The following is a 27,044-nucleotide window of genomic DNA, read 5'->3' on the forward strand; positions in this document are numbered from 1 at the left end:
GATTGTTTCCTAGTATGATTGGATTGCTTATTTGTACCCTATGACTATCTTTAAGCCTTGGTGGTGCAGTGGACTAAACTACTGTTAAAGTAGTATTTAGCTGCCAGCTGCCTGCAATTACTGCGAGTTCAATTCTCACCAGGCTCAAGGTTGACTCAGCCTTCCATCCTTCCGAGGTAGGTAAAATGAGGACCCGGTTTGTGGGGGCAATAAGCTGACTTTGTATAAAATAGAACACCGCTTCGGGGGGGCCAAAAGCCCTACTAAGCAGGTATATACAAATGTATGAAGGCTATTGCTTAAAAGTATTGTAAGCCGCCCTGAGTCTCCGGAGAAGGGTGGCATATAAATCAATCAATCAATCAAACAAACAAACAAACAAATAAATAAATAAATAAATAAATAAGTGTTGTACCTTATGATTCTTGACGAATGCATCTTTTCTTTTTATGTACACTGAGAGCTTATGCACCAAAGACAAATTCGTTGTGTGTCCAATCACACTTGGCCAATAAAGAATTCTATATCTATGTCTATGTACTGAATACACTTGTGCTCCAGACTTGTTCTCATCCCGGTCATTGTGTGTGTGTGTGTGTGTGTGTGTGTGTGTGTGTGTGTGTGTGTGTACTTTTTTTGGCCCTTTTCCCAACCGCACAATATCAACCTCACAGAAACCACATCTGAATCCCAATCATCACCGGTTCAAGCGATTGCAGGAAATAATGATCGGAGTAGTATTTCAAATTTCCGTTTGCTTTCCTAATGATCCTTGATGCGGAATTGGCCTTTTTGCTGTAGTTTAGAATGCAAAAAAAAAAAAAGGGGGGGGGGAGGGGAGAAATGGAGGAATGTACCACCAAAGAGCCTTGGTGGTGCAGCGGACTAAAGTGCTGTTAAGTAGCACTTAGCTGCCAGCTGCCTGCAATTACTGCGAGTTCAAATCTCACCAGGCTCACCAGCCTTCCATCCTTTCAAAAGTAGGTAAAATGAGGACCCAGATTGTGGGGGCAATAAGCTGACTTTGTATAAATATACAAAAGTATGATGGCTATTGCTTAACGCATTGTAAGCCGCCCTGAGTCTCTGGAGAAGGGCGGCATATAAATCGAACCAATAAATAAAAATAAAATAAAATGTTAAAGATTGTGAGAACCAGGGAGAAGATTTTGAGAGGAAATAGGCAAGAATGGTTATAGAATCAAACATTGCTGAAATATTGTAAATAGACCTGGGAAACAAGATAACTGTAGCAATAGCAATTCGACTTAAAGACCGCTTGACGATCACGGGAATGCTGCAATGATCATAAGTGTGAAAAACAATCATAAGTCACTTTTCTCAGCGCCGTTGTAACTTTGAATGGTCACTAAATGAACTGTTGTAAGTCGAGGACTACCTGTACTGGGCTCAATTGTAGTTGTAAGTCAAGATCTACCTGTGTAATAGCAAAGCAAGCATATTTGGGGAAGGAGGCCCACTGTTTCAAAGCTAGATGTCTGATAATCAGCGTGGGAAAATAAAACGCTTAATGTTCAGCGATTGCTCAAGTATAAAATTGCTATTCTTCAGATTTAAAAGTATGTAATAAAAGCATGTAACACATTCATAAGATCAGCCTTTGTACCCACGGATTGGAAAATGGCAATATAATCCCGTTTTTTAAAAAAAGCATTCTGGAGAACTAGCGGAAAATGACAGACGGTTTATCTTATCGTTTATTTTCAAATGATAAAAATTCTGCTGAATGAGGATCAACAGCAGGCTTCGGTAAAGACGAGATTTTTCTCACCCAAGCTTACTGAATTTATCCAATCCTTATTTGAACTCAGAAATACTTTTCGACGAAGTTGAGCACCGAAGATTCCCGGGCAAATTTCGTAGGTGTGGAATAAGAATAATACTCCGATTAACTGATCATTCGTTGCACTATAAGAAATGGGTCAGTTTTCAGTGAAAGGAAAAAAATCTTTAGTAGTTCTTTCAATTGGTTAATTACCTGGAAATAGCGAGGTGATCATTATTAGAAAAGATAATAAATCATTTATTGGAAAGGGCATTAAAATGACAAAAGTTGATTCTCATTCTCTCAGTTATAAAACAACCCTCTGCTAAACAAATAATTCCATCAAACTGTCAAACTATTCACTAAGTCTGCACTACTATTAATCTTCTCATCATTCCTATCACCCATCTCCTCCCGCTTATGACTGTATGACTATAACCTTGTTGCTGGTATCCTTAAGATTTATATTAATGGTTTCCTAATATGATTTGATTGTTTATTTGTTCTCTGTGACTATCATTAAGTGTTGTACCTTATGATTCTTGACGAATGCATCTTTTCGTTTTACGTACACTGAGAGCATTTGCACCAAAGACAAATTCCTTGTGTGTCCAATCACACTTGGCCAATAAAGAATTCCATTCCATTCCATATTTTCTATTCTGTTCTGTTCTGTTCTGTTCTGTTCTGTTCTGTTCTGTTCTGTTCTGTTCTTTCTGTGGCTGAACAAGAAGTTTACTTCCTAATGTCCCAGCTGGTGGGCTGTTTAAAAAATCTGGACTGTATAGGATAATTGATATCTTTAATTTGTATGCGTACGTGTATATGTCTTTGTGTCTGGAGGTAGACGTATAAAGCAGTGATGGCGAACCTTTTTAGCACCAAATGCCCAAACCAGAACATATTTGCATGCGTGTGCATTTGCGCCAGTGGTGGGTTTCAAAATGGCTTAGGACCTGGTTATTTACGGGACCGCCTACTACCACAAACAGCCTCCCACTGGCCGGTATGCTCTGATAGAGAGGGGCTCCTCCGGATGCCGTCAGCCAAGCATGTTGACTGGCGGCCCCCAGGGGGAGGGCCTTCTCTGTGGGGGCACCTACTATCTGGAATGAGCTCCCCCCGGAGATACGGAGGATCCCGGATCTGCGCACTTTCCGCCGTGCTCTTAAAACCCTCCTATTCCAGCAAGCCGGCCTGGCCTAATTTTCTCCCCTTTCTTTTAAATTTTTAAACTGAAATTTTAATTTGTTTTAAATTATTGGGATTTTTAATTGTCTTGGGCTAAATTATTTAATTTGGTTTTAATTGTTTCTAACTTTTGTATTTATGTATTTTATTCTGTGCCTGTTCACCGCCCTGAGTCCTTCGGGAGTAGGGCGGTATATAAATTTAATAAAACATAAACAAAACATAAAACAAACAAACAAAATGTTTTTTACTACCGGTTCTGTGGGTGTGGCTTGGTGGGCGTGGCTTGGTGGGCATGGCAGGGGAAGGATACTGTAAACTCTCCATTCCCACCCCAATCCAGGGGAAGGATACTGCAGAATTCCCATTTCCTCCCAATCAGCTGGGACTCGGGAGGCAGAGGATAGATGGGGGCGGGGCCAGTCAGAGGTGGTATTTACTGCTTCTCCAAACTACTCAAAATTTCCGCTACGGGTTCTACAAAACTGGTCAGAACCTGCTGAATTCTACCTTTGATTTGTGTACACGGGAGCACCAGAAACCCAAAGACCATCTGGCTGTGGCGCATGCGTATGCCAGCCAGCTGGTCTTTGGGTTTCCGGCATGTGCATGTGCGCCAGTCAGCTGGTCGCGCATGCTGGAGCATTGGAAACCCGAAGACCAGGTAACCGGCACGCACATGCCTGTTTTTTGGCCATTTTTGGCCATTTTTCCAGGCCCTATTCCGGCCTTTTTCTTGGCCGTTTATCAGGCCGTTTTTGGCCTGAAAAACTGCCATTTTCTGGTGCTCCGGCACCCATGAAGACCAGTTGGCCAGCGCCAGGGGTGGGTTCAGGGGTGAAATGCTCCTGGTTTGGACCGGCTCACCTGATCCAGTAGCGATGGCGGCATGTGGTTCGGAGAACCAGTAGCAAAAATCCCTTTGCCCCCCCCCCCCACCATGCCAAGCATTTTTTCTACAACCTCTTCCGACGAAAAAAATGCTTTTAAAGGTAAAAAAAAAAAGCCTCTGATGATCACGCAGCTCAGCTGGGATTGTCAGAGGCTTTTCAAAGCATTTTTTTTCTGCAACCTCTTGGCCGAAGAGGTGGTAAAAAAAAAAATGCTTTGAAAAGTCTCTGACGATCCCAGCTGAGTTGCCTGATCAGCAGAGGCTTTTCAAAGCATTAGAAAAAATGCTTTGAAAAGTTAAAAGAAAAAAAAAAAGTTGGCCACGCCCACCCAGTCACATTACCCCCCCTCCCCACCAAGCCACGCCCACAGAACTGATAGTAACAAATTTTACATTTCACCCCTGGGTGGGTTCTACTTACCTTTACTACTGGTTCGCAATGGGGCCGCACAAGTGCCCTTGCTTCACCTTGCTTCACGCATGCGCGGAAGCATTTTGATGACGTTGAGGTCGGTGGGCGGAGCCTCCCAACAATTTTACGACCGGTTCTATAGAACCGGTGCGAACCGGGGGCAACCCACCTCTGGCCAGTGCGCCTGTGCGCACCAGAATTCAGAAGAGCAGCTGGCGATGGTGCGTGTGCCATAGGCTCGCCATCACAGGTATAAAGGGTCGAATTGGATTAATAGCTGGATGAGAAATCAGCAGGGAATTTCAAACTGTAGTCTAGACTAGGAAGAATTTAAAAAAAAAACATCCTGGATGAAGCCAAAATAGACAATTTGGTATTGTCAACAAGAACACACTATGGCCAGGCTGATGAAGTCCTCAAGAATCTGGATATCTCAGAGGCAGTGGTGGGTTCCTCCCGGTTCGGTCCGGTTCGGCCGAGCCGGTAGTGGTGACAATATGACGTCACCGAACCGGTTCTCTCCCCCGCCCTCCCACCCCCTCCCACGTTATTCTTACCTTTTATTTGGTCCCACCCCCAATCTATTGCTGCCTCCTGAGTCCCAGCTGATGACTAGAGGGGAAAAAAAACTGTTTAAACTCTTGCCGTGGGGCTTCAAAGGGCCGCCCTACAGCTGATCAGTGTTAAAAGCAAACAAATGAGTCGGGTCGTAAGTGCGAGGACTGGTCGTAAGTGCGAAGACCTTCCAGAAATGACTCTGACCAGCTAGCCACGCCCACCTAGTCACATGACCTCCAAGCCACACCCACAAATAAGCCACGCCCACAGAACCGGTAGTAAAAAAATTTAGAACCCACCCCTGCTCAGAGGCAACCTGAATTTCACCCTATTGTAGGAAGTGATGCTTAGAGCGGTAAAATTGCCTATTAACGTTCAAACATTAAGTGGGAAAGCTATAAATCCGTTTGCAATCAGCTATAAAAATTGGGAAGCTGTCAAAATATACTTCCTACATTTTTGTTTTTTTATTTCTAAGGATTATTTCCTTCAGGTTCATTAGCTACGTTTTCCATAAGAGCAGATCTGTGAGGCTTCTAGATTTATTGTTTATCCAGTCATAAAAAAGAAAATACCAAAATTAAACCTTTGGTTTTGAACTACGTGAGGTATGTGTTTATTTTCCTGTGATCAGTATTCCTTGACCAATTGAAAAGATCCCTATTTTTTGTTTCTTTAACAGTAACAGAGTTGGAAGGGACTCTGGAGATCATCTAGCCCAACCCCTTGCTCAACCCCCTGTTGCAAATATTTTTTTTTTAATGTTCATTGAACCATCAGCAATATATATTAAAAACAGTGAAATGTTGATCGAGGCATCTTCAGCATATCCTTATCGCATTATTTTTCATTATTACTGCTGAGTCAACAAATTTGACGTATTCGATCGGTAGTCCTCGACTTACAAAAAGTTCATTTAGTGACTTGTTACAACAGTTCATTTAGTGACAAAGTTACAAGGTCCCCGAAAAAAGTGACTTATGACCATTTTTCACATTTACAACTATTGCAGCACCCCCATGGTGAGGTGATCAACATTCAGATTCTTGGCAATTGATTCATATTTATGACCATTGCAGTGTCCCGGAGTTACGGGATCCCGTTTTGCGACCGTCTGACGAGCAAAGTCAAGGGGGGAAGCCAGGTTCGCTTAACAACTGTCCTACTAACTTCACAATCGCAGTGATTCATTTCGCGACTCTGGCAAGAAAGGTCCTCAAATGGGGCAAGGCTCATTAACTGATGTTTTGCTTCACAACGGAAATTTTGGGCTCAATTGTGGTCATAAGTCGGAGACAACCTGTTCAGCCCCTGTTGTGGCCCATACACGGCCTGTGCAGCTAGTAGCTGATTCCGACAGCAAGGAGGCTGGTGTGGTGCTGCGCCAGCAGCCTGTGCAGCTGGCACTCGAGTCAGACAGGAGGCTGGAGAAGATGTGGTGCCAGAGGCGGGGATTCAGCCAGGGCCTTCAGAACCTCTAGAAGCTCCCTTAAGTGAAGAGGACGAAGAGGAGGAGCCTCTTCTCGATGCACGGGCGCGCAGAGCTGCCAAAAGGCAAGAGTGGCTCCTCAGGAGGAGGTCTCCTCGAGAGTAAGGCTTGGGGCTAATTGGCCACTCCCTTAGCCTATTTAAGGAGGAACGCCGACTGAAGCAATTTGCAGGGAACAACTTCATTCACATACCTTCGTGTCTTGTTTTGCTTAACTTATCAGCTTCCTGCAAATTGCTTCTGGGCATTCTGCCAACCAAAGTAAGCTTTCAGTTATTATTCTTTGAATTCTTGGTGGCTCTTAATGCAATTAATTAACAGCCGTTGTTGTAAAAGACTGGTTTATTCAGTAAACTAAGATTTGAACGGACTTCGTGTGTGCTGCGTTCTTTGGGATCCGTAGCTGGGGCAGAACAGCCCCTAAGGATGCTTTTAACAGTAAAGAGGGAATAACTTGGGTACCGTTCCAATTCCAAAACGGCATGACTAATCTTTTTAAAAAGAGCTGAAGTCCTATTTTGCCTGTAGATAAAATTATGGTGTAACTAAACTTCTAGGAAGGAATTCCTACTTCGATTCGGTGAGTCATTTTCAAGACCGGGGTTTATAATGCCGCTGGTCAAATACCAAGCATTCTCAGAAATCACTCATATTAGGTTCTAGGACTCCAGGTCTTGTTCTGTTTGACATATCCCTGGAGAACTGTTGCTTAAAACGAGCTGCGAAATTATAAATTCCTGACCAAAGGCTACATTCTGAACTTCTGACTCAGGCAGGAAATGCTCCTTTTTGTAATGTTCCCGTTGCTATGTACACGGATCTCTAGTTATATTTACGCAATACTGAATCTCTACCAAACTCCTGATAATGATGACATTGTTATTAATCTCCATTAAAATTCTGGCCTAAATGTTGGAGCCAATTTTAATAAATCTGTGACTAGTTCAGGCCAGGGGTGAAATGCTACCGGTTTGGACCGGTTCAGACGAACTGGTAGTAATAAAATCTACCAGTTCGGGCGAACCGGTATTTCTGACGCTCAGCTGGAAATCCTGCTTCCTAGCGAATTTAAATCACGCAGCACAGCTGTTCCCCCGCCCTCACTAATCTACTTACCTTGGAAAAGGCGGTAGGGCCTGCGGTGTGCATGCATGCGAAACACGTGTTTGGTGTGCACTGTGGATGCACGCGCGCGCAGCAAACCGGTATTAGACCTCGGAGGATTTCACGACAGATTCAAGCCATGTATTAGCAACTAGCCTGTTGCTGCTGATTCACGTATAGGTAGTCCTTGTCTTACAACGGTTTGTTTACTAACCATTCAAACTTAGAATAGCACTGAAAGGTGATCAAAATTCAGAGACTCATATTTGTGACAGTTGCAGTGTCTCCTTTTGTGACCTTCCGACAAGGTTGTAAAATAGATTGTAACAAATGTCTCGCTTAGCTCAGAATTTGGGGGCTCAGTTGCGGTCATATGTCGAGGACTACCTGTAGTTCTTGACGGACAACCATGCGTTTAGTGACCGTTCAAAGTTACCACAGCACTGGAAAAGGGACATGACCGGTTCTCACACTTATGACCGTCACAGCATCCTCAGAGTCCTGTGATCAAAAATTGGGTGCTCCATCTAAGCGTCTGACTTTCTAGTGAGATTAACTGTAGATATGACTGTAGATATGACTGTCCACAGCAATAATTTACAAACAAGGTAGATTGAAAACAGAAAACCATTTGCAACTTGTTGTCTTTTTTCAAAATGAGGTACAGATAGTCCTCGACTTATGACTTATGCCACTAAACGATCTACCTATAGTTTCAATCTTATGCTCCCTTTGATTTCACCAGGGTTCTATCAACAATGTGGTGCATCTATTAAAATTTACAGTATAAAGTTTATTTGAGTATTATCAATTGATTATTATTTTACGAATATTCTTTTATATTAATGGCTCTATTTGCTTAATATTTTTTTTAAAATGATAATTCTGTGATATTCCAGAAGTTGTGAAACAAGCATACAGCTATCTATTGATTAATTGTCGATTGCCAAATATAACTCAACTATAATTTATTTAGGTATTGTCTTAAGGTTGGTAAATTTCCTATATGGTGACTTCACAATTTCACTAGAATCTTTTTATTCTCTTGCAATTTCATAGCTGTTTTATGATGGAAAAATCCCTGGAACCCGATTGGCTGAGTTGAAGATGAAATACACCATGTTGCATGATACTCTAGTAAGGTAAGCCTCTGGTATTTACTGTATACATAATGTTTCAGTAGTTACTTAAAACCTGTGTTTCAGCCTTTCTGAAATTTATTGACTTATATAATATTGTGTAACTTACTTCCCGTGCTTTGTAAATTGGCACCTAGGGCTTATAATGTGAGGTGAACCAGATAACTATAGCTTTATTTTAAAAAAATCCTTAACTAATCAATTTATAGTTTATTGTCTTTAGTATAGAACAACCTTTATTCCAGTACAAATTTAATGAAGGGTGCAAAGTCAGTAATTTATATCTTTGTTAAAGGTAAAGGTAAAGGTTCCCCTCGCACATATGTGCTAGTTGTTCCCGACTCTAGGGGGCAGTGTTCATGTCCGTTTCAAAGCTGAAGAGCCAGCGCTGTCCGAAGACGTCTCCGTGGTCATGTGGCTGGCATGACTAAACACCAAAGGCGCTACGGAACACTGTTATCTTCCCACCAAAGGTGGTCCCTATTTTTCTACTTGCATTTTTTACCTGCTTTCGAACTGCTAGGTTGGCAGAAGCTGGGACAAGTCACGGGAGCTCACCCCATTATGCGGCATTAGGGATTCGAACCGCTGAAATGCTGACCTTTCGATCGACAAGCTCAGCATCTTAGCCATTGAGCCGCCGCATCCCTCTGCATGCATTTAAAGGGGTGTAATTGAAGAAGGAGGGCGCGATGGATCAGCGGTTAAAGATGCTGAGCTTGTCAGCTGGAGAACTGACATCCTGGGTTCGAGCCCCGTGCGTCATGCAAAGGGGTGAGCTCCTGTTCTCACCTCAGCTCCTGCCCACCTAGCAGTTGAAAGCATGCTTTTGAACTACTAGATTGGCAGAAGCTGGGACAAGTAACAGGAGCTCACCCCATTACGCGGCATTAGGGATTCTTTAGCAGCAGAGCTCACTACATTGCACAATCTCCTAAGGACATTGCTTCACCCTCCAAACTTCCACCAAACTTAGCTCAGACAAACACCTAGGATTTGTACTTTGCCAGCTATGACTCCTACATAACCCCTACATGGCCCCGTGGGAGTCTGACAACAGCCAATAGAATACACGTTCTTGCACAGGAACAGGAAGTTCAAGTGCAAAGCCCAAGAGAAGGTATAACACCCCCACCACACACACACACTCTCAACTCCATCACTAGTGGGTTTCAATTTCGGTCGCTATCAGTTCATTCCAGGGGTGGGTTCTACTTACCTTTACCACCGGTTCGCAACCGGATTGCGAACCGGTGGTAAAGGTAAGTGCTTCTGCGCATGCGCAGATCGCTGATGACGACATCTGGGGTGGTGGGCGGGGCCTTCCACCGGTTTTACTACCAGTTCTTGCGAACTGGTCCGAACCGGGGGCAACTCACCACTGGTTCACTCGCGTGCACGCACGTGCTCGCACGCGCACCTGACACTACGCAATGCGCAGAAACATCCGGGTGGGTGAGAAGAGCTTCCTGCCACCGCCGCTACAGATTCGCCCGAACCTGTAGCAACCCATCACTGAACTCCATGTGGTCAGCAGCCCAGGACCACAAACTCATGTGGTTCTCCTTCAACATTAAACCATCTTTCCAATCAGCCTCCATGTTTCCAATGTCTTTCTCCCAGCTTGGAACTGAACCAAATGGATATTTCTCCCAAAAAGGTGAATGAATTAACAAAAAAAATTTTTTAGAGATCTGGAACGACTAAAGAAAAGATTCGAATGTTAATTGCTGCAAGAAAAACCTTAAAAGATCTCAGTGAGTAGAAGAATGCAAATCCTAGAGAAAAAGATTCTTAAAAAAAAAATAATAATCTCATCCTAAGCTATACGTGGCTTTAAAAGTTGTAACCGGTTTGTATTTCACTCAGAAATCAATGGACAATCCGCGTAATGCTTTTAGCATAAATGTAACGGGAGCTTTCCGTTCTTCTTAAAAATCAATCTGGTAGATGAGTTTCGTGCCAATTTAACTTTCCAGACCACATATAAAGGCAGAGCTGCATAGATTGTATAGCAGTCAAGCTGGATGTAATCGGCATAGGCTTTTTAAGATCCCTGTTTATCAGCAAGAGATGGTGGTGTCAGTAAAGCTGATACGTGTCCTTCAACCTCTCCACTCAATCTGGAAAAATCAGAGAATGATGCAGATCCGGGAACACACTGCAAACTGTACCTGTTGTTTTAAGATAGAACTCAACCCTTTTGGAAACGAGACGATCCCTTTAGAATTGTAACCTTCTCTGTGAATTGTAAGCATCTCTGTGCTTCAATTCTGATTTATTATTCCTCACTCAGTCATTTCAGGTAGTCCTCGACTTGCAACAGTTCATTTAGTGACCATTCAAAGTTATATTCTACAACTATGTTCTATATTTCTATTTTATTCTATTCCATTCCATTCTATTCCATTATACCTCTACCTCTACCTCTACCTCCACTCCATTCTACCTCTACCTCTACCTCCACTCCACTCCACTCCACTCCACTCCACTCAATTCTATCTCTACCTCTACCTCCACTCCACTCCATTCTACCTCTACCTCCACACCACTCCACTCCATTCCATTCTACCTTTACCTTTACCTCTACCTCTATCTCTACCTCCACTCCATTCTATCTCTACCTTCACACCACTCCACTCCATTCCATTCTACCTTTACCTTTACCTCTACCTCTATCTCTACCTCCACTCCATTCTACCTCTAGCTCTACCTCTACCTCCACTCCACTCCATTCCACCTCTACTTCTACCTCTACCTCTACCTCCACTCCAGGGGTGCGTTCTACTTACCTTTACTACCAGTTTGCAACAGGGCCGCGCACATGCTCAGAAGCTTCTGAGCATGCACAGAAGTGTTCTGATAATGTCGGGGTTGCTGAGCGGAGCCTCCCTCCAGTTTTACTACCGGTTCTATAGAACCGGGGGCAACCCACCACTCCACTCCACTCCACTTCACTCCACTCCACTCCATTCCACTCCACTCCATTCCATTCTACCCCTACCTCCACCTAAACTCTGCATGTTCCATTCCATTCCATTCCATTCTATTCTATTGCATCTGTTACAGAAAACGGGGCTCAACCAGGACATATTTTAATCAGTCTCCTAATGCTTTGTCCCAGAATTATCTGATCAACTGAGTGATCAGTAGCATCAATAAGTTGGATGCTGTTCGGTAAATTTTACACATATAGTGGTACCTTGCAGAGGTGGCATTCAGCAGGTTCTGACCAGTTCTGGAGAACCGGTAGCGGAAATTTTGAGTAGTTTGGAGAACCGGTAAATCCCACCTCTGACTGGCCCCGCCCCCATCTATTCTCTGCCTCCCGAGTCCCAGCTGATCGGGAGGAAATGGGGATTTTGCAGTAACCTTCCCCTGGAATGAGGAGGGAATGGAGATTTTACAGTATACTTCCCCTGGAGTGGAGTGGGAATGGAGATTTTACAGTATCCTTCCTCTGCCATGCCCACCAAGCCGTGCCATGCCACGCCCACCAAGCCACTCCCACAGAACCAGTAGTAAAAAATTTTGAATCCCACCATTGGTACCTTGGTATTCAAATACTTTGAAACTCATCAAATTTGGTACTCAATGCATTTTTTTTTTACATGAAAATTTTGTCCCGGTACTCATCATTTGTTTGGTACTTGATGCACAAACTAGAACTTATTACTGTCAGCTGCCTTGTGGCTTACTACATTATTCCTTACGGGGGAAAAAAATGTTTGGTACTCATAGTTTTTGGTACTCAATACGCCTCCTGGAACCAATTAACCACGAAGACCGATGAATTCTTCAATAGAGCGTATCCGTTGGATTAAAAAAACAAACAAACCGGTTTTATTCTAGTTTACAGGAATCGGAGATTCGGCTGCTGCAGGATGCCAAACGTTTCACGGTTAAGCTAGAAGACCAGCAGCAGGTACTGGAAAAAGCCGAGCAGTTCCCAGAGGATGCCACTTCAGAGGTCTCCAAACTGAGACAGCAGTACCTGAGATACTTCAACGAGTACAACGCTATTCAAGAGAGAGAGTTTGAGATTCAGTATAGGCTGAATAGGTGGGTATAACATTTGGCCCACTGCCTATTTTTAACAAAACTCTACAAGGTGTTGTTCCAGACTACCAGGTTGTTGTGGCCTGCCAGCGGCCAGCACAGCTGGCGGCAGACTCAGAGACTGAGGAGGTTGGGGAGGAACATGGGCCAGTCCTGGAGTCTGGGGAAGGCTCTGATGAGTGCTCTGCGTCGGAGGCAGAGAGGGGGCCACAGCCGTCTGACAGTTATCAGCTACCTTCGGAGTCAGAGATAAGTGGGGCTGAAGAACAGCTGGGGCCTGTTCCCGATGTGCACATGCACAGAGCTGCCAGGAGAAGGGAATAGCTAAGGAACAAGGGCCGACTCGGAAGTAAAGGCACAGGTGGACGGTGAATGGCCCCTCCTGTAGGGAATAAAGAGGAGCGAAAGGGGAGTGGAGTTTGCAGGAGACAATTAGTTCATTTCATTAGTGTGAAGATCTGTCTGTGACTCTCAGAGACTCCTTGCCAAGTCTTTTCTTGTACAGCATTGCGTTTGGACGATATCGGCCTGGCAGCTCTCCAAGCCTGATAAGGTCTGTGTAAATTGTAAATTCACCCTGGAAAGACTGTTTGCCGGGACTTTGCTGGATGTGAATGAGAGGAATTCCCATTAGCTTAATAAAAAGGGGTTTTGTCATGATGAGGAGTCTGCTTCGTGCTTTTGGGAAGCCTAGGTGAGAACACAGGTAAATAGAAAGAAGATAGAATACAGCTGCTCCCCGACGTACCCCCACAATTCAGCCCACTGTTTCTGTTGCTAAGCGAGACGGCTGTTAAGTGAGCTTTGGCCCATGTTATAACTCTCCCGGCCGCAGTCGTTAAGTGATTCACCGCACTTGCTCAGTTAGGAACGTGGTTGTTAAGTGAATCCGGCTTCCCCATTGACTTCGCTCGTCAGAAGGTCGCCAAAGGGGATCACGTGGCCCCCGGGACACTGAGACAGTCGTAAATAGGAGTCAGTTGCTGAGCATCTGAATTTCGATCTTGTGTGACTTTGGGGATGCCGCAATGGTCATAAGTGTGGCCGTTGTAACTTTGAATGGTCATTGACCATGGAGAGGGGAGAGGAGGGGAGAGGGAGAGGAGAAGAAGAGGAGGGAACAGGGAGAGGGGAGGAAAGGGAGAGGGGAGGGGAGAGGAGAGGGAGAGGAGAAGAGAGGAAGGGAAGAGGAGAGGGAGAGAGGAGGGGAGAGGGTGGGGAGAGGAGAGGGAGGGAAGAGGAGAGGGAGAAAGGAGGGGAGAGGAGATGGAGAGGAGAGGAAGGAGAGGGAGAGGAGAGGAAAGGGAGAGGAGAGGGGAGAGGAGAGGGAGAGGAGAGAGAGAGGATGGGAGAGATAGAGGGGAGGGGAGGAAGAGGGAGAGGGAGAGGAGAAGAGAAGGAGAGGGAGGGAAGAGGAGAGGAGAGGGAGAAGAGAGGGAGAGAGGATGGGAGAGGAGAGAGGAGGCGAGAGATAGAGGGGAGGGGAGGAAAAGAGGAGAAGAGGGGGAAAGGAGAAGAGAGGGAGAGAGGAGGGGAGAGGAGAGGGAGAGAGGTGGGGAGAGGAGGGAGAAGAGAGAGAAAGAGGAGGGGAGAGGGAGGGGAGAGGAGGGAGAGGAGAAGAGAGAGAAAGAGGAGGGGAGAGGAGAGGGAGGGGAGAGGAGAGGGAGAGAGGATGGGAGAGGAGGGAGAGAGGAGAGGAGGGGAGAGGGAGAGGAGAGGGAGAGGGAGAGGAGAGTTCCTATAACAGCCGGAAATACAGAAAGAAGACACTATCAGATGCAGTGAGATTGCTTAATGTCAAACCCAGGGGCAATAAAATCAGCACTTTTATTATCAGTTAATAAGTAACAGAAAATAGGTCAAAACACACCGGAAAGCCCGACAGTGACACTTCAAAAGAAGGACACACAAACTGAGCATGAGAACGTCCTTGGTGTTATTCCCCGAAGGCAACTCTCTAAGTCCTTGCCTTCTAGAAGTTTCAGCCAAATTGTACAGTGGCCAACTGGGCAACAGTACCAAATTGGCTCAGATTTCAGAAAATACTACTTTGATGTTGGCAGGGGCCTGTTGAAAAACTGCCTTGCCATTCCTTTCTACATGGGGCTAGTAGTCCTCAATTTACGACCACAGTGGAACCCATAATTTCCTTTACTAAATGATCCCGCTTTTGCGACTTTCCGGCAAGCAGAGTCAACGGGGAAGCAAGATTCACTTAACAACCATGTCACTCACTTAGCACATGCAGTGATCCTCTTAACCGTGGCAAAGAAAGGTCGTCAAATGGTGGCAAGACTCACTTAACAACCGTCTCGCTTAGCAACAGAAATTTTGGGCTCAGTTGCGGTCGTAACTCGAGGACTGCCCGGATTGTGGCCCGTATAAATGTGGATGGAGAATTTCCTTCTGTAATACAGGTCATCTTATCTTATACGCTGCCTTTTAATATTATTTATCCTATCTAGTTTACTAGAAGACAAGAAATTAATTGAAAAGGACTATCACAGAGTTCCCAAAGCTTCTGTAAGTAAATTTCTCACATTACCTCAGGCACCTAATTCAATGTGCTGAAAATACAATCTGCAGATTTTGCTGCAAATCATGGAATCAGACGAGTCAGTTAAAGGTTGTAACCATATATTTTTTTTAATCTGAGGATGTGCCCAGAATTGTCCTATAAATCTGTGAAATGTAAGGGTCATTCTGGCAGCCATCATGTCCCTCTTAATCCTTCTCTTTGATAGACTGGCTAGACCAGTGCCAAAAGTGGGGGGAACCTTTTTGCCATTGAGTGCCAAAAGTGGGGGGAGCGTGTGGGGGGGGTCATGCACACACGTGCCCACACCCATAATTCTATGTGCCCCCCCCCCCCGTGCATGCATGCACAACACCTCCCCATGCTCTCCCCGCTTTTGGCACACGATGGCACGGTGGGCCATTGGACTTCCGGTGAAATCGGAAGTGGGGGAAACGGGACATTTCCAGCCTACGGAGGGCCTCCGGAGGGTGGGGAAGGCTGTTTTCACCCTCTCCAGTCTCCTAGAATGCCTTTGGAGCCTGGGGAGAGCGGAAAATGGGTTTTCCTCACCCCCCGGAGACCCTCCGGAGGCCAGAAACGGCATGTTTCCTGACTTCTGGTGGGCCCAGAAGGCCTGAAAATCAGCTGGCCGGCGCACACATGTGCACCGGAGCTCAGCTCGCGTGCCCACCAATATGGCTCTGCGTGCCACCTGTAGCACACGTGCCATAGGTTCGCCATCACGGGGCTAGACCTTCCTAGCCAGTGGTGGGATTCAAATTTTTTTTACTATCGGTTCTGTGGGTGTGGCTTGGTGGGCATGGCATGGCTTGGTGGGCGTGACTAGGGCATGGCAGGGGAAGGATACTGTAAAATCTCCATTCCCTCCCCATTCCAGGGGAAAGTTACTGGAAAATCCCCATTTCCTCCCAATGAGCTGGGACTCGGGAGGCAGAGAATAGATGGGGACGGGGCCAGTCAGAGGTGGTAATTTACCAGTTCTCCAAACTACATAAAATTTCCGCTACCGGAATACCGGAATTCAGAAACTGCTGAATACAACCTCTGTTCCTAGCTCCCTCAAATTGTTCATCGTACAATTTAGCAAGGATGGAATGCAGTACTTTTTTAGCGGTGCTTCCAAACACAGACGAGAGGTGTTTTTGTGGTGACTAGAAGTGGAAGGAAGGAAAAATCTATATATATATATAAGCCAAATACCACTCACTCATCACGAAATCTCCAGAACCGTAAAGCCTACAAACTTGAAATTTGGCACATATGTTCCTCTTGGCTTCTAGGTGCTCGCTAAGAAAGGATTTTTCGAAATGACCATCAGATCATTAGTATTCCATATACAGTATTATGTTCACACACTCTGATGCTAAGGAGTTAGATTTTCTACTCCCCCTCCCCACCTGAAAAGAACTCTGTTCCAACTGCCAGTTGCCTTATATTAACACGCTCTGATGCTACCCCTTCGCTAAACCAGGCATGGGCGTCGCCAGCGCATGACTCATCCGGCCTGTGGGCTGGACTAGAAGCCCGATCACATAGTTTCGTAGCAAAGCACGGGCATCCAGCTAGTAGTAAATAATTCGGTATGGAACATACAGGTCTAGCCGTTTGGTTTAGAAATAAAAAAGTCCCAAAAATCTTGGAACCTTGGCTTCAAGGATAAAAGTTTTTCTGATCTTGCAAGCAAATAAGGAGAATATTTGTAGCTCAGGGTTGAAACGAGGAGTCCTTGATGCTTTCTGAGCTTGGCTGTTTTCTTGCAAACGTTTCATGACCCAAACTAGGTAATATCATCAGTGCATGGTTCTGATGATGCTACCTACCACTGACGACGTTGCCTAGTTGGGGTCATGAAACATCTGCAAGAAAACAACCGAGTTGTGTTCCAGATGGACACACACACACACACACACACACACACACACACACACACACACAAAACTCCATGGTGGAATCGCTGGAATGCTTCTCTCCTGTCCTTGCAGGGGTGGGGCTGCTGGGGGTTCGCAAGGGTTCGGGAGAACCTCTAGCTAAGATTCTGTGCAGTTCGGAGAACCCCCAAATCCCGCTCCTGGCTGGTCCTGCCCACTCCACCCCGCCCCTCCCAGGAATCCCCATGCGGCCCGTTTTGTTTGCAGGTAAGTGCAGGGGGTGTGTGGAGGCTCAGGGAGGGTGAAAAATGGGCCTACCAGAAGTTCGGGAAGGCTGGAAACAGACCTGTTTATGGCCTCCAGAGGGCCTCCGGAGCCTGGGGAGGCCGTTTTCGCCCTCCCGGAGGCTTGAAAAAAGCCCGCAGAAACCAGGGAGGGCAAAAACACTCCCCCCACCTCCCCCGTGGTGCAGGAGGCCGACTAGGCCACGCCCACCATGGCCACGCCCACCCAGCAACTGGGCAGAGAACCCCTTGCTAAAATTTTTGAAGCCCACGCCCGTGTCCTTACTATCTATTTCTGAGGAGAGGTTGCCTGAGGTCAGAAAAGCAAATTGCAAGAATTCAGAAGCACAGAAACGAATTGGGCTGAATGCTCAGATCCTATGCCTCTCCATAAAACAACTCCTTTGAAACCCTAGACAAGATAAACCTGCACAATAGGGAAGTGGTGAGGACAGCTGAGAAGATGATAGGAAGCTCGCTTCCTGTCATTCAGGATACCGATTATAAGCGTTGTGTGCTTAGAGCTCAAAGCATTGTTAGAGGCTCCACCCACCCTGTTTCTGCTGCTCCCCGCCCCCCACCCCACGTATTTATAGCAGGACGACTTGATTTTTTTTCACTGTATGTATACGTTTGACCTAGAGTGTGATGTTTCTCTGTGTCATAGTATATGTGGGTATATGCATAATGGTTATCTTTTGAGAGCTGAATGCAATGAGATTTCATTTTCATGTATGCTGATTAGTGTATGTCAGTAAAGTTTCTACTCTACTCTACTCTACATTCTACTCTACTCTACACCACTCCACTCCACTCCACTCCACTCCATATTTTCTATTCTATTCTATTCTATTCTATTCTATTCTATTCTATTCTATTCTATTCTATTCTATTCTATTCCATTCCATTCCATTCCATTCCATTCCATTCCATTCCATTCCATTCCATTCCATTCACTCCACTCCACTCCACTCCACTCCACTCCACTCCACTCCATATTTTCTATTCTATTCTATTCTATTCTATTCTATTCTATTCTATTCTATTCTATTCTATTCTATTCTATTCTATTCTATTCTATTCCATCCCATCCCATCCCATCCCATCCCATCCCATCCCATCCCTTTCCATTAATACCACGAGTCACTCAATTTCATTTTTTAAAGGATGCGGACAAGAAAATCAAAGCCTTGAGGGACAGTTGCGAAGACCTGCGTAAAGAAACAACGCAGAGAAGGCTAGAAATCAAAAACCTGAAAGACGATCTCTTTGCGAGGCATAAACGTCTCACGAAGGAGCACAAAGAACTGGAAGAACTATTTCGAAAACAAGAAGAACTAAAGGTAACAGCGGGTGACCCTTAGACGCCAATTTATAAGGCTGAGTTTGGATGTCCACTTCCAAGCCGTATCGAAAAAGGCTCACTTGTATTTTGTCAAGGAAGATGCTCAGCCCTCCAGATGGAGTTGTGTGGAAGTTGACTCAAGACAACCGGATTTTTCTTGCCGGCTCGAAATGTTTCACCGCTTGTCCAAGTAGCTTCCTCAGTCTGAGCAAGATCCCAAGAAGTCACCCGGTAGATCAAGTCCACTTCACTGGTTCACCAGGGAGGCCACATTTCATGCCCCTACTAGGGTAAAGAGCCTGGTGGCGCAGTGGACTAAATGCTGTTAAAGTAGCACTTAGTTCCCAGCTGCCTGCAATTACTGCGAGTTAAAATCTCACCAGGCTCAAGGTTGACTCAGCCTTCCATCCTTCCGAGGTAGGTAGAATGAGGACCCGGTTTGTGGGGGCAATAAGCTGACTTTGTATAAAAAATAACACCGCTTGGGGGGGCCGAAAGCCCTACTAAGCAGGTATATACAAAAGTATGAAGGCTATTGTTTAATGCATTGTAAGCCGCCCTGAGTCTCCGGAGAAGGGCGGCATATAAATCGAACCAATAGATAAATAAATAAATAAATAAATAAATAAATAAATAAATAAATAAATAAATAAAGGATTCATTTGGGCTGTCGTGCGGGAGAAGGCTCCTGTGCATCCCTTGGATAGCAAAGGAGACTAACAAGCGAGTACCCTGTTTCCCCAAAAATAAGACATCCCTTGATAATAAGCCCAATCGGGCTTTTGAGCTCATCTGCTAAAATAACCCTCCCTGTTCTGTCCCCGTCTCATACACACACACAAACAGACAGCCGGGGGTTAAATAAACTGGCAGACAACCAATTCTTTCGATAAGAGGATTGGCAGCAACCCAGTAGCTGCTTGCCAAGAACTTTACTCATAAACAAGATACACACAGTTCTAGAATTGTCAAGTCCAGTCCGTAATTAAATCCAAGGCAGATAATGTTGTTTCCAAAGATGCAATGTGACTCGATAGTAGTTAGTTTTGTCCGTCACAGAGTCTGAATGGCCACCTCACCCCCTTATATCCCCTGTGGGGTGTGGTCCAGTGACTCAGCTTAATCTCTGGCACGCCTCCTTTTCTGTTGCGTGCGCTTGTCCCTCTGACGCTGGCGTGGATCCAGCTAAGACTTATCTCCTTCACTGTCCGACTGTGAGGAGGTATCTGGCTCCTAGCCAATCTCTTCTCCTACGGGAGACACCTGAGGCATTGCCAGAGAGGAGGGTCCTGGAGAGGGAGGCCTGGCGAAACTCCTCTCCTTCATGTTCGGAGCCTTCTCCCTCCGATAAGTCGGCCTCAGGGGTCAGAGCCACAACACTCCCTCTGAAAATAAGCCCTCCCTGAAAATATTTAAATACAGAGCTGGAAATCAGGTAAGATGGCAAGAGGAGCCCCATCTTGCTCCACGCCCCCCCCCAAATAATAAGACCTCCCCGAAAATAAGGCCAATCGCTTATTTCGGGGTTCAAAAAATATAAGACAGGGTCTTATTTTCGGGCAAACACGGTATTGGATCGCGTAACACCAGACGTGTCACTGGAAGGCAAAAATCACGAAACTGCATCTTACGTTGGCCATGTCATGCAGGGGAATTCATTGGAGAAAGCAAAGTCCCTGGAGAAAGTAAATTCATTGGAGAAAACAAGAGCTATGGTGATTAGAATGGGGTATTGCAGGCTAATTCTGCCAACTGCCGGCAGTTCGATTCTCACCAGGCTCAAGGTTGACTCAGCCTTCCATCCTTCTGAGGTTGGTTAAATGAGGATCCAGATTGTTGGGGGCAATATGCCGACTCTGTAAACCACTTAGAGAGGGCGGTAAAGCATCGTTAAGCGGTATATAAGTCTAAGTCCTATTGCTATCATCACAAACATATTACAATTATATTAAGAGCCATGGTGGTGCAGTGGTTAGATTGCAGTATTGCAGGCTAATTCTGCCAGCTGCCAGCAGTTCGATCCTGACCGGCTCAAGCCTTCTATCCTTCCGAGGTTGATTAAATGAGGACCTAGATTGTTGGAGGGCAGGATGCTGACTCTGTAAACCACTTAGAGAGGGCTGTAAATCACTGTGAAGCAGTATATAAGTCTAAGTGCTATTGCTATTGGAAGAGTCAATGGTAAAAGGAAACCAGAGCACCAAAGAACACGGCAGCTGGACACCATCGAAGCTGATACCAGATCAAACATAGAAAAAACTCAAGGAAGTAGTGCAAGATTGGAAGACATGGAGAGACCTGGCTCGACTAAATAGATATCATCATCATCATCATCATCATCATCATCATCATCATCATAGTAAAGGGTTTAGGTATTGTAACATTTATATCCCGACTGTTCTGCCCCAGCTACGGACCCCAAAGAACGCAGCATACACAAAGTCCGTTCAAACCTTATTTTACTAAATAAATCAGTCTTTTACAACAACGACTGTTAATTAACTTGCATTAACAGCTGCCAAGAATTCAAAGAATAATAACTGAAAGCTTACTTTGGTTGGCAGAATGCCCAGAAGCAATTTGCAGGAAGCTGATAAGATAAGCAAGACACAAAGGTATGTGAACAAAGTTGTTCCCTGCAAATTGCTTCAGTTGGTGTTCCTCTTTAAATAGGCTAAGGGAGTGGCCAATTACCCCCAAGCCTTACTCTTGAGGAGACCTCCTCCTGAGGAGCAACTCCTGCCTTTTGGCAGCTCTGCGTGCCCGTGCATCGAGAAGAGGCTCCTCCTCTTCGTCCTCTTCACTTTGAGGAGCTTCTGGAGGTTCTGAAGGCCCTGGCTGAATCCCTGCCTCTGGCACCACATCTTCTCCAGCCTCCTCATTGTCTGATTCGAGTGCTAGCTGCACAGGCTGCTGGCGCAGCACCACACCAGCCTCCTCGCTGTCGGAATCAGCTACTAGCTGCACAGGCCGCTGACGGGCCACAACACTGTCTGACCTCTGCCTACTCACCTAAGGAGCCTATTCAAATTAGGTGAAGAAGTGAAACCTTCCTGCAGGACAGGGGTGTATGGAAGAGGTGTCAAACCCGATAGCATCGTGGGCCGTATTGGGATGTATCGAGATGTTTTTTGCCTTTGCAGAGCTGGGGTGGGCGTGGCCTGTGTGGGTCGGCTATGGCCCGCAGGGCCACCAGTTTGACAGGCCTGGTATATGGGGTTCCCCCTAAGCAACTTGCCCAGACTGAAGAAGCTACTTGGATAAGCAACGAAACGTTTCCAACCAAAAAAGAAGAAAGAAGACCAATTGTTACGACTCAACTTCTAGACTCCAACGTATTTCAAAGGGGGCAGGGGAATATTCGTTTTCAGGACATTCTTGGATCGTTCCTATGACCCAGCTCGAAGTTAATTCATCCTGAAACATTCTTTAAACGCTTAGTTTCACGCCGGCTAACATTGATGTTTATTTTATCACTAGGATGAACTTGTCCGTCTCCAAGCCATTCCTATTCAGCTCGGAAAGGATATGGAAAAAATAAGCCGCAGAATGCAGTATGTTCTTCTCTTTATTATTATTGTTGGTTGCACAATCAGCTAGATGCTTAGACTGGAGTTGACATTATTGTATTATTATTATATTGTTATTCCATCTTTTAAAATATATTTCTCTTCTCTTCTCTTCTCTTCTCTTCTCTTCTCTTCTCTTCTCTTCTCTTCTCTTCTCTTCTCTTCTCTTCTCTTCTCCTCTCCTCTCCTCTCCTCTCCTCTCCTCTCCTCTCCTCTCCTCTCCTCTCCTCTCCTCTCCTCTCCTCCCTTCCCTTCCCTTCCCTTCCCTTCCCTTCCACATTCCATTCCATTCCATGAATATAGTTACAATCTCAAGAGTCGGGCTGTAATTACATGTATGTACACTGAGAGCTTCTGCACCAGAGACAAATTCCTTGTGTGTCTAATCACTCTTGGCCAATGAAGAATCCTAATCTGTTGTATTCTACTCTACTCTACTCTACTCTACTCTACTCTACTCTACTCTATACTCTACTCTACTCTACTCTATACTCAACTCCACCCTGTTCTTGAAATAATAATGAAATAATAAAAGCCAAAAATACCCTAAGCAGATTTTAAGCGATTATCTTTTGATATTTTTTTATGTATTTCCAAAGTTCAAATACAAAACCCAAAAAGAAAAAAAAAAGCAAAGCAAAGAGAAAAAACAACAACAAACAAAAGAAATAAACAAAACCAAAAATGTTTACAAAACAAAATATCAAACATACACCTAAAATGTCCCTCCCCCGGGTTGAATACTGATAAATATATTTCAACAATAATAATTTCCCCCCTTGCGAAACCGATCCACAATTCATAACCTTCTATATAGGGGTGTCAAACTCGCGGCTGGTGGGCCGGAATATGTCCCATGCTGGCCACCCCCACCCCCAGTTTATCAAAGGGGGGAAAAGTTGCCATACATCACGTGATGACGTGACGACGTGAATTTGACACCCCTGTTCTACATCCATATTTACCAAATGACATTTTTTTAAAAAATACCACAAATAGGAAACACAGACACCTTATTCTTACTCACGTCAGCCTCTGCCGCTGCTACTTACAGAGAGATCGAAAAAAGAAAAATCTCGCTTCAGGAAGAAGCGCAAGAACTTGTGGAGACGTCCAAAAAAATGGAGACCAAGTGCACGGAGACCATGGTGGAGAAAGAAGACGCGATCAAAGAGGTCGAAGGGAAGAAAGCACTGCTCGAGATCAAAGAGCGAGAATTCAACACTCAGACCAAGGTGCACGAGATGAATAAAGAGAACGAAGGCACCGCCATTTCAGAGAGGTGAGATTGATTAGTCGGGGGCCATTGTGGGTTCTTCCTGTCCCTGAACATTTATTTTTTAGCGAATGAAGGTGTCCCAGGTTAGTGTTGCAAGATCCGATCTGAGTCGGCCATCGAGACCAATGTTGTCGCCTGTCGGCCGCCGGCCACTCCAGCTGCCAAATCAGAGGAGGAGGAGGCGCGGGAGTCAGGATCAGTATCAAGGCAACCTGAGAGGTCCGAACCGGGAGCATTTCACCCCTGGGGTGCAGTCATGTGTGTACAAGGAATAGAGGAAAGGGCTTCGCACACAACTGCTCCAACTGGCGCAGAGTGCGGCTGCGCGGGTGGTTATGGGAGCGGCGTGGAGCTCCCATGTAACACCTCTCCTGCGCGAGCTGCACTGGCTCCCGGTGGTCTTCCGGGTGCGCTTCAAGGTTCTGGTTACCACCTTTAAAGCGCTCCATGGCTTAGGACCTGGTTACTTACGGGACCGCCTACTACCATCAATAGCCTCCCACCGTCCAGTACGCTCCCACAGAGAGGGGCTCCTCCAGGTGCCGTCGGCCAAACAATGTCGGCTGTCGGCCCCTAGGGGGAGAGCCTTCTCTGTGGAGGCACCGACGATCTGGAACGAGCTCCCCCCCAGAGATACGGAGGATTCCGGATCTGCACATCTTCCGCCGCGAGTTGAAGACTCTTTTATTTCATCAAGCTGGCCTCGCCTAAATCTTCTCCCTTTTAAGTGCAAATTTTAAATTTTAATGTGTTTTAAAATATGGGTATTTTAAATTATGGGTTTTAATTTCAGCCAAATTTATTTAATTCATTTTATTTGATTTTAAATTTTGTATATGTATGTGTTTTATTCCACGGCTGTTCACCGCCCTGAGTCCTTCGGGAGTAGGGCGGTATAGAAATTCAATAAATAATAATAATAATAATAACAACTCCCTGGGGGGCTCCTGTGCTTAGTATCAGAGTAGAGGAATGGTGAGATCCCATCCTTACTGACCGTGGATTACCTGTCAGAAAATCCTGGGTCCCTTGTTTTTGTCGTAACAAAAACTACTTTTTTCTTCGCTCACGTAGGGGCCAATTAGAAATGGGCTTCCGCAACATGTCCAATTTGAAACAGAAACTGCACGATACTCTCTGTCGGATGCAAAGAGAGAAGGAGAAGGACTTGCGCACCTTTAAAAAGATGGAGATGCAGCTTAAAATCGCGCACGAAAGTCTGGCACAAGTTCAGTCGCATCACGAAAGGATGCTTTTAGAGGTGCGTACCCGTAAGTTTGAAGAGCAAATGTTGAGTTTTGTTACTTTTTCCGTTCTTTGGGGCACACACTGTTAAAAAGTGTGGTTGCTAAGAAGAGGATGACTGAAGGATGTCGTACAGCCAGAGGTGGGTTCCAGCAGGTTCTGACCAGTTCTGGAGAACCAGTAAATACCGCCTCTGACTGGCCCCGCCCCCATCCAGTCTCTGCCTCCCGAGTCCCAGCTGATCGGGAGGAAATGGGGATTTTGCAGTAACCTTCCCCTGGAGTGAGGAGGGAATGGAGATTTTACAGTATCCTTCCCCTGGAGTGAGGAGGGAATGGAGATTTTACAGTATCCTTCCCCTGGAGTGAGGAGGGAATGGAGATTTTACAGTATCCTTCCCCTGGAGCGGGGTGGGAATGGAGATTTTACAGTATCCTTCCCCTGGAGTGAGGAGGGAATGGAGATTTTACAGTATCCTTCACCTGGAGTGGGGTGGGAATGGAGATTTTACAGTATCCTTCCCCTGCCATGCCCATCAAGCCACACCCACCAAGCCACGCCCACCAAGTCATGCCATGCCCACCAAGCCACGCCCACAGAACCGGTAGTAAAAAATTTTGAAACCCACCACTGCGTACAATAGATATTTGGTTGGGGGTTTTTTTGGGGGGGGAAAAATAATACAAATTTAAGATTTCCGAAGCTATAAGAGTTTAGCAATTTCTATTATATCAACGGTCCCTCAACCTTTACGGCTTGCTGGCCCGGCTTGGAAGGCGGAAGAAAGGAACCAGGCCGCATGCAGACACGCACATGTGTACACGTGTGTTGCAGGGGTGGGTTCTACTTACCTTTACTACCGGTTCACTGTGGGGCCGTGCACTCTTCTGCGCATGCGCAGAAGCATTTTGATGACGTCGGGGTGGGTGGGCGGAGCCTCCCACCGGTTTTACTACTGGTTCTATAGAACCGGCGCGAACCGGAGACAACCCACCACTGGTGTGTTGCCCTGCCTCTTGTGCCGCCCGGTTCCAAATAGACCAGCGGTCCTCAATCTTTGCGGCTTGGCGGGAACCAGGCCGCACAAGTGGCAGGCCAGTGCACACACATGTGTGTTGCAGATCAACTTGCATGCATGCGTTTATGGCAGCCCCCCACACTCATGTACCAGTTCCAAATACACCACGGCCGTGTCCTGGGAGGGTTGGGGACCCCTGTATTATATTCAGTGGTGGGCTGCTGCCGGTTCGGACTAATTCAGGCGAACTGGGAGTTCCGATAGTACCTGCCCCGGTGCTATCACATCCTATATAATCGCCGGTTTTTCGATGCCGCACACATGCATGCTTACATTTTTGGGTCTCGGTGAACCGGTTGTGAAGACCAGGTGGCTGGTGTGCATGCACACGCCGGAAACCAGAAGATCATCTTCCCAGCATGTGCATGCACACCAGTTGGCTGCTCTTCCGGTTTTTGGCATGCGTCTACACTGGTGCGTTCCCGTTTTGCCACTCGGTGCCGAAAAGGTTCACCAACACTGAGTTTAGTGGTGGGCTTCAAAAATTTTAGCGAGGGGTTCTCTGTCTGGTTGCTGGGTGGGCATGGCCATGGTGGGCGTGGCCTAGTTGGCCTCCTGCACCATGATGGGGGGTTTGCCCTCCCCGGGCTCCAGAGGCTTTCCTTCAGCCTTCAGGAGGGCGAAAACAGCCTCCCCAGGCTCCAGAGGCCCTCTTCCCGAACTTCCGGTAGGCCCATTTTTCACCCTCCCGAGCCTCCGCGCGAGCCCTGAATTTACCTGAATCCAAAAGGGGCTGCGTGGGGACTCCTGGGAGGGGTGGAGTGGGCAGGACAGGACCAGCCAGGAGTGGGATTTGGGGGTTCTCCAAACTGCACAGAATATTAGCTAGAGGTTCTCCCGAATCCCTGAGAACCCCTAGCAGCCCACCCGTGATTGGGTTAGATTAAAATAACACACTTTCTTCCTTTTCTGTACATAACCTCCTTTTTTTATCCCCCCTTGTACAGTTAGATGCTGTCCCTAAAGAGGATGGGGCAATATTAGAGAGGCGAAGGGAGCTTCAGAGAGAAGTGGAAATAGCAAAGCGAAATCTGACTCAAGAGGTAATGGGACAGCTGTGTTTTATTCATCCGCCAAGCCTGTCAAAATCTTTCCTCTGATGCTGCTCTCATCTATCTATCTATCTATCTATCTATCTATCTATCTATCTATCTATCTATCTATCATCTGTCATCTATCTCTCCCTCTCCATCCATCTATCATCTGT

At 46.0% G+C, this 27,044-nt stretch overlaps 1 protein-coding gene across 1 annotated transcript in view; it reads left to right on the plus strand.

The window, feature by feature from the left end:
- The window catches only part of CCDC146 (coiled-coil domain containing 146), a 114,920-nt gene that overhangs the window by 63,838 nt on the left and 24,038 nt on the right, over nucleotides 1-27,044 (plus strand). The window contains exons 3-10 of the mRNA XM_070947395.1: nucleotides 8,492-8,574; nucleotides 12,424-12,633; nucleotides 15,096-15,153; nucleotides 18,488-18,664; nucleotides 22,147-22,220; nucleotides 23,290-23,517; nucleotides 24,589-24,775; nucleotides 26,785-26,880. Coding sequence (XP_070803496.1) covers nucleotides 8,492-8,574; nucleotides 12,424-12,633; nucleotides 15,096-15,153; nucleotides 18,488-18,664; nucleotides 22,147-22,220; nucleotides 23,290-23,517; nucleotides 24,589-24,775; nucleotides 26,785-26,880 — 1,113 coding nt within the window. The remainder of the gene's footprint in view (nucleotides 1-8,491; nucleotides 8,575-12,423; nucleotides 12,634-15,095; nucleotides 15,154-18,487; nucleotides 18,665-22,146; nucleotides 22,221-23,289; nucleotides 23,518-24,588; nucleotides 24,776-26,784; nucleotides 26,881-27,044) is intronic.

Source organism: Pituophis catenifer, unplaced genomic scaffold (genome assembly GCF_029215685.1).
Source record: "Pituophis catenifer annectens isolate HBS135680 unplaced genomic scaffold, rPitCat1.0.hap2 SCAF_7, whole genome shotgun sequence".
Lineage (NCBI taxonomy): Eukaryota > Metazoa > Chordata > Lepidosauria > Squamata > Colubridae > Pituophis > Pituophis catenifer.